The sequence below is a fragment of the Ochotona princeps genome, chromosome X (genome assembly GCF_030435755.1).
Source record: "Ochotona princeps isolate mOchPri1 chromosome X, mOchPri1.hap1, whole genome shotgun sequence".
NCBI lineage: Eukaryota > Metazoa > Chordata > Mammalia > Lagomorpha > Ochotonidae > Ochotona > Ochotona princeps.
Window position 1 is genome coordinate 98,198,729 of NC_080865.1, and position 14,276 is coordinate 98,213,004.

At 42.1% G+C, this 14,276-nt stretch overlaps 1 protein-coding gene across 1 annotated transcript; it reads left to right on the plus strand.

Moving 5' to 3' along the window:
• The first annotated feature begins 12,990 nt into the window (after positions 1-12,990).
• On the plus strand, positions 12,991-13,698 carry LDOC1 (LDOC1 regulator of NFKB signaling). The gene has a single exon (XM_004587755.2). It carries the CDS (start codon positions 13,154-13,156, stop codon positions 13,592-13,594), a length of 441 nt encoding a protein of 146 aa, XP_004587812.1. The 5' UTR covers positions 12,991-13,153; the 3' UTR covers positions 13,595-13,698.
• The last annotated feature ends 578 nt before the right edge of the window (positions 13,699-14,276 follow it).

Consider the following 14,276-nt stretch of genomic DNA (forward strand, 5'->3'; position numbering starts at 1 on the left):
CAAATTAAGTTGAGTTATCATACTAAAACATACTTTTTGCAGTGATTGTCCAAAGGGCATATTGTTAGAGAATTGCCAGTCAGACTCCATTTCAAGAATCCTTTTGAAAAGTTTTCTGTTGGAGTTATTTAACTGGAAACATGTAAGCCTAAAATTGGTGCCAGCAACTTTATAGTGTTGTGGGAAAATCTCTGTAAACTGGAGAAAAGAAGGCCAGGACATAGTCAGAGTGAAAAGATGTAATGGGTAGTGCGAGAAGTCAAATTAAGTACTCCTACAGTTATGCACATTACAACCATTCCTTTTACAGTGAGGTCTTCTCTCCCACTCAAGTGTTTCCATATGAAAAATGTGCAAAATAATATTAACAGTGCTAAGTTGTTGCAGTAAATGACAGAAACATGAAAAGCGCAATGTAGGTGCTCATAAAATGTTAGTTCCTCAAAGATATAGTGGTCGTGTAGTTGAGTTGAGTATCAATTCAACACTATGGATATTTTTACTTTGTGAAATAAATGTCTCTTGATAGTTATAGTAAGTTATTAATCAACAGCTTAGCCAGGTTGGGAATATTGCCTATAGAACCAAACTCCAAATTATGTAGCAAGAAACAGAAAAGCATAGAAATGATTTGAAGGAGAGTGGGAGTGACAAAATGTAATTTAAGGGAGTAGCTAAATTGTAAATTGTTGATCTGAGAGGCTATTGAGACAAGACAAAATCTGGCAGATATGTAAGATTCCTATGTGAGAAAATTGCATGTAGATTGATGGCAACATGGGAAAGCTAAGATTTCACCGAGTAGTAGACCTGCATTACAGTTGCAATCACACCTACATGTGTTATAGAGTAAATCGTTTGTTATAGCTTATGTTTCTTCCATGTTCTTGTAGGATCTGGTGAAGCAATTTGTATTTGCTACTACTTTTGAGTCTTGTGTGTTCCCTGACTATTGCAGAGTAGGTAGTCAAGGAGCAAAGATGCATGCAAAATGAAGCACAGGGAGGACAAACAGGAATCCACAAGAACGAGCTGTAACACACCACAGCTTTCTACAACATCTGAATCTTTGATGTTGATGATGCAGGTGAATTGTAAGAGAAGCCAATGTCCTTTATCAGGAAACTAAACACACATTTGACCCGCAGGTCAGAGTTGATGAAGCAGAAGATCCGTCATGAACTGAAGGAGCAACTAGCCTGACTGTACTAACTACAGTGAGGTGAGGTGTAAGTCAGTGAGGATGGGCATTGATTGCCGAAGTGCATAGCCCTGCACGGAATTTCTCAGTGCGAACAAAGGTGCTGCTGTGTTGGTGTGGGAACTTTATGGAGGTTATTTCTATATCACATTAGTTTTCATGGATGTTTGTTTCTTTCGTTCTTTTGTGTTTTGCATTGCATTACTCTAAAAGAAAGTCCACACTGCTGGCACAGGCGCATAACAATCTAATCCTCCGACTGTGTGCTGGGATCCCATCATGGTGGCAGTTTGAATCCTGGCTGCTACATTTCCAATCCTGACCCCTGATAATGGCCAGAGAAATCTGAAGAGAACAGTCCAAGGCCTTGGGTCCCTGCATCCATGCAGAAGACTTGGAAGAAGCTCCTGGATCCCAGGTTCACACTGGCCTGACGCTGGTTCTTGTGGCCATTTCGAGAGTGAACCAGCAGATGGAAGATATAGCTCTTGCTCTATATCTCTATCTCTGTAACTGTTTCAAGTAAAAAGAAATTTTTTTTAGAAAGGAAGCTTGAGATCCCTTAGTCTTTTAGCAACAACATCCCCCTGAACTCCCCAGAACTAAAAGCAGCTAATAATTTTGGGGGGAAATATACCCGAAATGCATCCAGGTGTCATGTCAGTATTGGTCCCATTCTATTGTAGAACATATTCACTTGTACAGGCCTATCTTCCCCCCCCTTTTTTTTACAAAGCAGCTTATGGAAATTTGAATTAAATCCCACTTTTTTGCTATTATAAATAATACTATTATGGACTATGGTGCACATGATGTCATGTTGACTTCTATTATCATTTCTCATGGGCTATAAACAAAAACACTGTTACAGCACTAAGGTGGTGGCCAGAACTCTTTAGCAGCTGTGCTATTTTCTATTCCCACAATAAATGAATGGGGCTTTTGATTTAAAAAAAAAAGATTTTATTTTACTTCAAAACAGAGTTACAGTGAGAGTATTAAAATGACACACATGCACAGAGAAAGAAGGGGGGGAAGAAGAGAGAGAGAGAGAGAGAGAGAGAGAGAGAGAGAGAATTCAAATGGTCATAAGATCAGCAGTCAAAGCTGGCCCAGGTTGAAGTTTGGAGCCTGGAAGCACATCTGCATCTCCCACGTGACTGCAGAAGCCCCTAAATGTGAGCCGTGTTCCGCTGCTTTCCCACGTGCATTAGCAGGGAGGTTGATTGAAACTGAAGTAGCTGGGATAGTAGCTTGGGCTGTTGTGCCACAATGCCAGCTACATCTTCTACATTTTGATAGACTTACTTTGTAGGACAGGGTAATTGTTTTTAGCAAATGGCCACCAAAATAATAGGATAGTGAACCTTTCTGTTTGCAACTCTTTTTTAAAATATTTTTTCATAATCTAGTTCCATAAACTCAGGAATTTCATCTTCTACTCTTCCCTCTTCCCCTCTGCCCTCAGTGTTTTCCTTTTTGTTATTAAGATAGCACAGTCCTTAAGCAAGTCACAAGTTAATCATTCTGCTATTTAAGCATATCATGGCATTACAGGCACAGACATGTTTTCATGCCTAAGAAAAAAATATGTAAAAAGCACACACACATCCTGACATTGCAGAGAAAGAGAAGTCTAAAATAGTAAAATGTTAATGTTAATAAGTGGTTTGTTTGGAGGAAGGATATACTCAGATTTGAAAGAATTCTTACAAGTTTTTTAAACAAGTTTGAAAGCATTTTAAAACCATTTTTAAAATATATAATGCATATTAAAAGGCAGCATGTAAAAAGCATGTTACACTTTAAAACTTATTGTAATAATTATTGCCTTATTTGAACTTAACTAATCACGTCCAGATAATTTTTACCCACTTTTTCCAAATAAAGAAAAATAAGAAAAATTCGGATTCATGCAAGTTCAAAAGTTTTCCAGGAAACATGATGTCATCTTTGAAATGGTGTAAGATATTAATGTATGCCCAGTGTTCTTTTTACAATTCCATGCTGCTTTTGAAAACATTTTTTTTGCACAGAGTAGTTTAGAATTACAGAATTTATTAAAATAATTTTATGGATTGGTAGGAACAGCAAAGAGACAAGGAACTGAAAGGCAAGTCATGTAAAATCCCTGTAAAAACAGCAAAAATCTATGCATTCATTAACTCGCCACTAAAATCTCAGGAAAGGCAAAATTCCCAACCTACAAAACAATTGGCAATTTCTATTTATTAAAATTGTGAATTTTGCATTTTGCAACTTCTAAATCAAGAAAAAAAATTCCTTTTGAATGTTTTATAATTTTTTTCTATTTGCTATCTGTTGATATCTTTACCTAATGGAATGTTAACTCTGTGACTGAAATTATAAAAATTAAAGGGAAAAAAAGAAATGAGGAAGGAGCAGGAATGGGAGCGGGAAATGATAGGCTGGAACACACAGCCCTGCGGCTAAAGCTGTATCGTGAAATATGTGAAACTTGTTTTCTTAATAAAAGATTTTAAAAATCAGGTTAAGTTCACATAAAGAAGACTTCTGACCTTTTTTGTAGAACTTAAGCACTGGTAAATGTGGAACTCATACAGCTTATTTTCTTCTAGAGCAATTAGAGATGAATTATTTTCATATCCGTATCTTCCAAAGACAAGGAAACAAAAGGTGGGTCCAGTGTGATGGTTCCCAGGCTACTCTCCCAGGTTGCAATGCCAGCATCCCACATGGGCAGCAGTTCTAGTCAGGGCTGTTCCACTTCTTTTCTAGCTCCTTGTTTACGGCCTGGGAAAGCAGCAAAAACACAACTCCTTGCGACCCAGCATCCAGGTGGGAGACCCGGAAGTAGCTCCTGGTTCCTACCTCCTGATTCCTGACTCCAGGCTTCTAGCTTCAGATGAACCATGGCAGTCATGAGAGAACCAGCAGATGGTAGATTTCTCTCTTGCTAGCTCACTCTCTCTGTCTCTCCTTCTTTTTGTAAATCTTTCAAAGAAAAGACAAATAAATTCTTTTTAAAAAAGAAATGATGTGCCAATACATGACAAGAAAAATAGGAGAAAGAAATCATGATTATGAAAATAAAGTGCATTCTTTGTATCTAAAAAAATCCCCAAAAAACAATTGGCAATTTCTGATTATCAAAATTGTGAATTTTGCATTTTATAATTTATCAATAAATATAAATTTCCTTTCAAATATTTTGTAACATACGTATAAAACAAGATAGAAAATATTTTATGCACTTGTCATGATGGTTATAAACATTTTCTTATGTATTTTTCTTAAGCAATAGGGCGGTTATGGCACATATATAACATGAAGCTAATGAGATAATAAAGAATAGACAACTATGTCAGTTATTCAGTAACCTACAAGTAATATTCCCATGTATCCATGCTAAAATTTATGTAAAGCTTTCAGAAAAATCTTCAATATTATAAATGTAATAAGAAATATGTCCAGTAAAGAATAACACTGAGAAACAAGATTTTAAAAGTCATTTTTTCAGCTGATCTATTATTGTATTTTAACTAACTTTTCTGAAGCTTGTTCAAAGCAAGAGTTACTCATAAATGTTACACATTTATTATTTAATATATTTAGTTCCTTTCTTTTCAAAAATCTTAGAAAAACATCTGAAATGTCCAGTTATAGCATACTTGACATTGAACTGGAGCAAGTACTGCTATTATTTTTGACACCAAGTATCTGAAGCATTTCATGTGCTGAAAAGGTATTCAAAGAACTAAAATAAATCTTTAAAAACTGGTATAACAGATACTGTGACTAACTGAAAAAAATAATGGCATGCTTAATGGAAAGAGAAAGGAGAAGGAAGTGGCACATTAAATCAAACCTAGTTGAATCAGCGAATGTCTGCTGTGTAAATAAGCAAAGTGAACATGGTTTCCAGGTGAGACACGATGAGGTAAAGGAGCAAGATGACAAACTGGGATTCCTCTCCCATTTGTATCTAGGCTGATCTGGCACATACTGGTCCTGCCCTTTGTACCTTGTCTTTTTCATCCCTGAAGTATTTTCATTAGCTAAGTGCTCTGCAGGCAATTCTCCTACTTAGCAACCGTCCCCTCTAATTGTGAACTTTTCCATGATTTTGCAATCAGTGGCTTACTGATAGGAGCATGCAAGCTATTTGAAATAGAAACTATTTATTCTTGTACCTGTACAGTACAGCACAGCATTTCTCATTTCTTTAAGACGATTTAAATTCCCAAGAAATATCTTTCATACTGCACAAGAGTTGTTGAGTTTCAAAGGCTAGTAAAAAAGCTAAGACAAAGTGAGAAGACAGGATGCTGGGATTCAACTGAGTATAGACCAGAGGAGTTCCTGGCTTCCCCTGTCTCAAACACTTCAGGGCCTATAGGCCTTTCCCAGAAAGACTGTGTTGGCACACAGGATCTTCCAAGACTGATAAATGCAAGAGTTGCTGAGAATAGAAACTGTTACAAAGCTGTCTTTGGAATGTGATCATGGGAACCCCCACCCCACTGAATTGTGTGTATCTCATCATTATGGCAGTGGTGTTTTTTGAACTGGACAGAAAATGAAAACTCAAATGAAACCCAAAATATCTTATTGTCTTCTTTCATTTACTTATTAAAATAATCATATTTTTATTTTAAAATTCATAAATAAATCCACTGATATGAGGATAAAATAAGATAGACACACTGACTGTATATTAAATTTAAAATGCAAGGACTTGGCATTTGGCCTCATTGTTAAAGCACCAGTTTGGAGGCTCACATTCTGTGTTGCAGTGCCTGGGTTCAAGTCCTGGTTGTTGGCTTTAGGCTGATCCAGACCTGCCTAGCTGTTGCTGGCATTTGGAAAGTGGACCAATGAATCTGAGTTCTCTCTCTTATAAACAAAGAAAAATGTTTAAAATGCAAATAATACGGTCATTGCAAGACAGTAAAGCACAAGTTACCAGTGAATAAAAATACAAAGTTTTTGCAAAGCACTTTGTGATTTGCTGGATACTTCTATACTGTATAATATTATCTTCACTGCAAGCTATGGTTTATAAGGAGACCAAGGCTCAGAAGAATTAAGCAGCTTGCCCCATGATAAGCAAGAGCAAGAGGACTTGATCTCAGATTCCTTTTAACAGAAGTCCTGTTCTTTCTAGTATGCTGCCAATCAATGTGTTTTACTGTGTTTCCGTAGTCATATATATTTCTTTTGAGAAAACACGCTTGATTTTGAATCTGTATTTGTTCTACTGTCATGCTGCCAGTTCTCACTATGAGTGGCAGTCTTCATTGTACAGGGAAGCAGCCAGATGTTCAAAGCCACAAATGCACACAGCACCTGTAGAGTCCTCCTAGAAGAGAATTGCTCTGCATTTGTCTCGTTGTACCCACAAGATTCTAGTTTATGGCAGTAAATGGACCCTGAGAGCTTGTCTGGAGATTCTAGCAGGGGAGCACAGCTACTCGTATATCCTTGACTGAAGACCAGTCCTCCTCTAGCGGGGATGGTCCTCCTCTTCGACTGGTCCTCCTCTAGTGGGGATGGTCGTCTTCTTCGACCAAGTGCGCAACTTCGGGAGGGACGCACATGGAGCCGTGAGGGAGGAAGGGGGCACCTGCCTAGCCAGCCAGATCAGCCGAATCAACCCTGATGATCAATGGGGTGACAGATGTCGCAGCCAGATTGCCCTCACATCCATATGGCAGTAAATGACTGATGACACAGAGAGGCCATTCCACTGAAGTATTTTTAATACTTTTGTTTCTCCAGTGGTGGAAATATGCCACACAAAGCAGGACCATGTGGAGGAAGTATCAAATTTTGCTCACATGGCAGAAAGAAATAAGGAAACCAAAGTCCACAGGTAATCTGTGTGAAAGACAAGTGAGGGCAAGATAAACAGTTTAGGGCCGATTAAAGAACTCTAGCAGTCTTGAAGGAGTAAGTGCAGCCCCTAGTTTTCTGGTACCTGGCCCTGGGTTGATTTTTGAGCAGGAGAAATATTGGCTTGGGATGTGAATTTAGACAGAGGAATGGATTTCTGAATATAACCTCTTAATTGTGGGGGAGATGTAATCAAGCATGGCCTTTAGTTTGGCCCTGTAATTAAAAGATATCAAATAGAGAAAAGCACAATCTAGCAATGCAGAAAAGAGTATTAGATTCATAATATCATGTTATTTCTTCTTTATAAGGATCTAATCTTTTATTTGTACCTTATTCTGTTTTCCAATGTTTCAGTTTTCTAGTGTCTTGTAACAAACCATCTCAAAACATTGGATTAAATCAAGTGTCATTTTATTTGCATAAGATTCCATGAATGAGAAATTCACTCAGGATCTAGCTGTTGATTTTTTTGCTGTACATGAAGTCAGCTGGAGTCATTCATTCAGCTACACTCAGGTGGCAGCTGTGCTGGACAGAGAAATCCCAGAAGGGAACTTCAGTCTCTGTCTGATTTGCGGGCATGCTGCCCCTTGCTGTTGCCTCTCTTCCTCTAGGTGTCTAATTTGAACCTCCTCAATGCATGGTGAGCTCAGGGTGATTTAACTGCTTACAGGGTGGCTGGTTCCCAATATGGAACACACTAGGTGATGAAGACAGAATCCTCAAGGTTGATAAGATCTTGTCTCAAATTTTAAGTCATTGCATTGCATTTTTACTCATCAAGTCACAGGACTAGTGCAGATTTGTGCTTATTTTCAATTGAATATGTCATTCTCTGTCGGAGAAACCTGAGTGTAGATCAATGTAGCCAATTTAAACCAGAGGCTTGATTAAATGTTTAAAACAAAACAAGTAAGCAGAAATCATGCTATGTCACCTTTTTAATCTCTGTAAGAACAGATTTAACAGAATGCCAGATAGTTTCTAAAATATATTATAAAGTTAGCAAAGAAAGTATATAAGATTTATATTAAGAATGTAGCTAGTTAGGTTAAAATAACCAGGTAAAATCATAAAAAAGGAGAACACTCTAGTGCCATATGTTCTAGGCATAAAATTCTGTATTATGGCAGTACAAAAATATATCTGAAGAACACAAAGTACTCCATAGAAGTTACTGGTAAAAATAATTATTCAGTGGTAGAAATCTGATTTTTCAGGAGCCAGCCTTGTGCATAGTGAATAAAGCAACTGCTAGCTCCACTGATCATCCACAAAGACTTCGAGTCCTGGCTGCTCTGCTTCGAATCCAGCTGCCTGTTAGTGCACCCGAGGAAGCAGAAGATGGCCCACTACTTGGCCCTTTGGTACTTGCATGGATCACCCAGACAGAGTTCCTGGATATCGCCTTCAGCTATTTCTGCATTGGAACAGTGTAGGGAAGCTCTCTCTCTGCTTCTTCATCTCTGTCACTCAACCTTTTAAATAGGTCAATAAATTCCGAAAGGAATACATCCATTTTTCAGTTGTTTAGATTTGGAAGTACAAATTTATTTGGCATTATGCTTCTTTCTGTATAATCTGAGGGGAAAATGCTGGATCATCTTAGTCCCAGGGCAGGAACACACCTGAACAGTTCAGGTGGAGTATCACACGATCATTTCGAAGAAACCAGCTGAGCTGCTTGATCCTGGCCGAGGGTTAAGGTGCAGATTCTCAGTTTGTGATGAACTTGTGTAGTGATACTTCGTGGGCTAAAAGAAAGATATTGGGAATTCCAGGTTTTTATTTTAGCACATCAATGTCACTTTCTTAGAATTTCTTTTCACTCTGAGAAAATGTTATTTTTATAATAAATAGAAACAGAAGAGGTTCTGGGTATTTTGTTCAGCTGGTGATAATGAGGGCCAGAGGGTGGAAGCTGTGCCTGTTCAGTCCTCTTTCTAAGTAGGGCAGAGGGCTTCACAATCCTCCAGGTGCAGTTCTTTTTTTTTTTTTACATATTATGCATTTTATTTTTTATTATTATTAATAACATTGCATTATGTGACACAGTTTTATAGGTACTGGGATTCCCCTCACCACTCCCCAAACCTTCCCCCCATGGTGGATTCCTCCACCTGTTGCATTACCGCAGTTCAAGTTCAGTTGAGATTCTTTCATTGCAGGCATGGAGTCCAGCATCTTATTGTTCAGATAAGTTCAACAGTTTCTTGGGGAGACCATCTCTGGTCTGAAGGTAGAGTCGGCAGAGTATCACCCCGATCAATTAAAAGCCCCAACATAACATCAGCAACAATTTATAACATTATAGAATTAATTGACATAGTATTGAGTAACCAATATATTAAAAAAATGCAAGTTTTTAACCACATCCTGTGACTTCTTCATTGACACAGGTGCAGTTCTTGAAAAAAGCAGTCTTAGGGACACGTGAGTACGATAAGGTTGTTGGAAAGACTACTGCCAGGTGGCTTAGTCTATATACCACCCTCTGGTGACAGACGAAACCAGGAACATTTTCATGTCATCTGAAAAGTGAAATGCGTAGTCCAGCTGCAACGTGTGTACATGCTGAAGAGTTGCAGCCAGAAGTGCCAGGGATCAATAATTCCCCAGGCCTTGGGCCTCAGTTCCTGCCGCCTGGTGGCTTCAGAGGTGCTTTGTGGCCCTCTCAAGTCACAGCTTCTCTGAAGAAGTGTCCACGCCTGACACAAACCAGAGGGAGCTGTTGATTCTGCCCCGTGAATATTCATCTAAGTCTTGGAGGGCTCTTGAGAGGGGTCACAGGGACCAGGAATGAGGAAGAAAACATGAAGCTCCTGAGCCCTGAGTGAGGGGAACAGGGAAGGAAGGGTTCACAGACCTTGGCACTGGTGGGATAGTCTAATGGGCATGTGGTTAACGGGAACATTGGGATCCTACATATTTTGTCTACTGATTCTATTCTACTCTTCCCAGTTGTTCCCTGTGAGTTGATACCAAGTTGTCTGTTCATTCCATCCCTTCAAGTTCAGTGGTAGCTCCCCAAGTTACTATTCAATTCTGCTCACAGTACTGACCAGAAAATTTCACATTTTCCGGACCTCAGAGCTCTCTGAGAGAGACCAATAGTGGTTGCTTCATCTGATTTTCTCTCCGACTCCCTCTGCTTTAAGATTGTAGGAAGAGGACTAGCAAATCACTTCATTATCTTTGGATCCACATCAGATTTGCCTGCACCCAATGAACTCACGGGAGTTCAGGCACATTAATGTTTTTCAGCAGAAGAACATCTGTTTTCAAGTCATAGTCTCAGTGGTATGACTCCACCAACCAATGACTCTTCTGGGTTCAGACAAACTAATTCTAAACACTCAGTCTCCAAAGTGACCGTTCCCACACGCAGCTCTTTGTACATGGGTCAATGAGATAGCAATGCCCATCATCTGGCCAGTGTTACCACAGGAAGGGAGCTCCTAGCAATAGAACTCAGTGCCTGGCTGTTCAGGGAAGAGCCGGATACTATCATCTCTGCCCTAGCCAAACCCATCCTGCAGACTGAGCTGGGAATGTGCATGATGGCTGGAAATGCACTGGCGTGTCCCCACAGCTCCCCTTGGGTTTATCCACTGCACATTTCCGAGGTATCTAAGAAACTCTAGCAAATATCAAAGATACAAGTTTGAGTGAGTGCTGACCGTTGTCTGCTGCCAAGGAGCTTCTCATCTATTGGATGAGCTCATGGTGCAGCTGCGAGCGAGCTCCTTGGAGAATACAAGCTTTCATAGCTCTATTCCCCCCCTTTCCCTACTCTTCCTGCTGGCCAGTGTATTGCCTCATCTTCTTTCTACTTGGATCTTTTCCCTGGTTCTCTCTCGCAGCCTCCCACTTGCACAGATGATTTGTCAGTGAAATAACTGAACGGGATTTCCTTTAAAATCCATTTTGTAGTTTATATGTCTAATTGATCATCAGATATGCCAAGTAATTTGAAAGACAATTTTGGAAACTTTATTCAGTCACCTCCTTTTTGATTTTTATCTCAACTTTGGCATTTTGTGATGCTTTCATTCACCAAGTACTCATGAAACCACTTCTCTGGGCCTGGCATTAAGGAGACAGCAAGTAAGAAACAATGCTTGTCTTTGCACTGCACTTACAGTCCACAATGGGGGCAAAAAATGAACAAACGGCTCTATAATGTGGTGGCTGGGAGTTTGATAAATCCTGTCTATAAGCATACTAAGGTAAGGGGTTACAGATTGCTGACAGCAAACACGGAGCTCAGAAACATGGTGTGGTCAGAAGAGCCCTGCGTGAACGTCCTGGGAGGCACCAGGTGAGTCAGAAGGAGTAGAAGACACAAAGACCTGGAAGCTGGAATTATTCGATCTTTGTGGGAAAAATCAGGGAGGATGATGTGATTAGGCACAGCGGGGCATGAAAACATACAGAGACTAGGCAGGGCTTTATAGGCTAAGGGTAAGACTTCGCTTTTTCTTCTTAGAAAAGTTTTATTGTTAAGTCGATCTTGACACTAGAATGCTGGGCTTTATATCACTGTCTATGCTTACAATGTCAGGATGCACTTAAATAACAGAATGATGGACTTGTGGGGAAAACAGTGGGGGTGGAGGTGGAAGAAGCTGTAGGGGAAACTTCTGAATCTAAGAAACTGTATCATGAAAAATAAAGAACTAAAAAAAAGGAAATAGCCACAAATGGCTGGACCTGAGGTAGTCCAAAGCCAGGAGCCAGGGGCTTCTTCCAAGTCTCCCACGTGCACGCAGTGATAAAGCCCTTGGGCCACTTCCAATGCTTTCCCCTAGCCACTAGCATGAAGCTAGATCAAAAATGGAGCAGCCAGGACGCCTGTATGGGATGCAGGGATGCAGTGATGCGATACAGGTAGAGGCCTTATCAACTATGTCACAGCACCAGCCGTGTTGCTTTTTATTCTAAGTGATAGGTGAGATTATTGGAGGGTGTTAAGCAAAGGAGTGACTGGGATCTAACTGCTGTGGTAAAGCACTGTGGTTGCTACTCTAAGCGGAATAAAGGGCAGGAAGAACAAAAGAAAAGCTAAGTGATTATCTTTAGCGATCTGGCATCAGGCTCCTAATGGTAGGACAAGAATGACTGCATTTACTTTCAACAACCATTTGAATAATCACAAATTTAAAAAAGAAAAACACAGCCACTAAAGAACAGAAAGGTCTTAACGGTTTACTCATTGCTAAGTAAACAAAGCCATTACCAAATGCTCCAATAGCAGGACTTTAAAGACTCGATTTTTAAATAGAGTCCAAGATGAGAACAACATCTTCAGCGGTGACCAGATGCTTATTTTGCAAGACTTTGTAAGTTGGTGTTCAGGACTTTTTAAAGGGATATCTACTAAAGAAAAGTCCCGTTTCAAATATGGCTTTGGGATAAAAGACCTCCTCAGGTCTTCATGACTCAAGGATGGATGTTTCTTGTAGGACAGTCAGGTCATCTGTAGTTAGCACTTTTCGGGTGGTGCTAAAGTAAGCAACACGTTATATTAACAAAACATCACACAGATCGAAGTAGTGCCAGCAGATCAGCGAAAGGACAGTGAATTGCAAGTCCCCTAGGGAGAACGGTAGTTAATTCTTTCAACTTGTCCAGTATGGCTGTTCCGGAGCCAAGGGTCTCCAGCAGTCGCTGGGCCTTGATGTTAAGCAGCTGCCACTAACGGGGTCTGGCTCTCCTGTAGCGCCGTCACCGGCCTGCTGCTCTGCGACTCTGTGCTGGGCAGCGCGCCCTTCCCCGGCCACTCCCTCCCTGGACCGATCCCTGCCAACCGTCGGGGCACCCTGGCCACGCCTCCGCTATGTCCTGGCCTCTTCGCCATTCCCTGCCGTCCCCGCCTAGACGCGCCGGCGCACCGGCTGCCAGAGTGTCCTCGTGGGCGGAGTTTGCGCAGTCGCCCCTAACTCAGCGGTCTCCTTCCCCACCCCTGACCACGGCATTTGAGCCAACACGCACTTCCTGCAAGGCCTCTTGCGAGCACCTTGGCCGAGCCGACCGGATTCGAGCGCGCCCAGCTCTTTGCACATAGTCGCGATGGTGGACGAGCTTGTGCTGCTGCTGCACGCACTCCTGGTGCGGCACCGCGCTCTGAGCATCGAGAACAGCCAGCTGATGGAACAGCTGCGGATGCTGGTGTGCGAGAGGGCCTGCCTGCTGCGCCAGGTACGTCCGCCGAGCTGCCCGATTCCCTTCCCTGGAACGTTTAACGGCGAGAGCTCCCGGCTCCCTGAGTTTATCGTGCAGACGGCCTCTTACATGCTCGTGAACGAGAACCGATTCTGCAACGATGCCATGAAGGTGGCGTTCCTCATCAGTCTGCTCACCGGGGAAGCGGAGGAGTGGGTGGTGCCCTACATCGAGATGGATAGCCCCATTCTAGGAAATTACCGGGCCTTCCTGGATGAGATGAAGCAGTGTTTCGGCTGGGATGACGACGAAGATGACTTCGACGACGATGACGAGGATGATTACTAGGCCCGGAGCCCCCGAGGCCCCCGGAGGGGGAGGGGGAGCCATGCACGCAGCCACCCCCCCTCGCCACCCCCACCCCTCGCTCGCTCCCCACACCTGGAGCTGCTGCTGCTGCACTCCCCCTCAACCTCTTGTTCACTCCTTTATTCTCTGCTCTCCATTTCCTCCCCGCCACGCCGCGCCACCACCCCCTCCAGGCCCCGTAGTGCTTTTGCCTTTGTTCCAGGGGTATAGCTACAGTTTCCTGCTGCTGAGGCTGGGTAGGAGCCTCCTCCTGAAGCCTGTAGTCATCTACTTTGCCTAGTCACAGGTCGGCTCCCCTACTAATCCAGGCTGTGTCCTGAGCTGCAGCTCTCAGCCACCAGGCCCCTATTCCCAACTGCTCAGATGGCCCTGCCGCTGCCACCTGCCTTGCTGCCAGGCCTGCATCTGCAGAGACTTCACGCTGCCACTTCACTACCACCCACGGCGACCCACCGCCTGGAAGAGACTCTGACCAGCACAGAACACTTTTCACTCGCTGCATCTTTAGGACATTGATTTGGACAGCTCACCAACCCCTGATGGGGCCATTCTTTAAGCTTGCTTAGTTACCTACTTTCCAGGGGGCCTCCTCTGCCTGGCCGGAGTGCTGCAGGGGCCTGGTATGCCTGGCAGCCAAATTATTGACATTTCTTTTCTCTTA

What these genes read in the sequence shown, in the direction of transcription:
- LDOC1 (XM_004587755.2), top strand. Translation starts at nt 13,154, where the DNA reads ATGGTGGACGAGCTTGTGCTGCTGCTGCACGCACTCCTGGTGCGGCAC.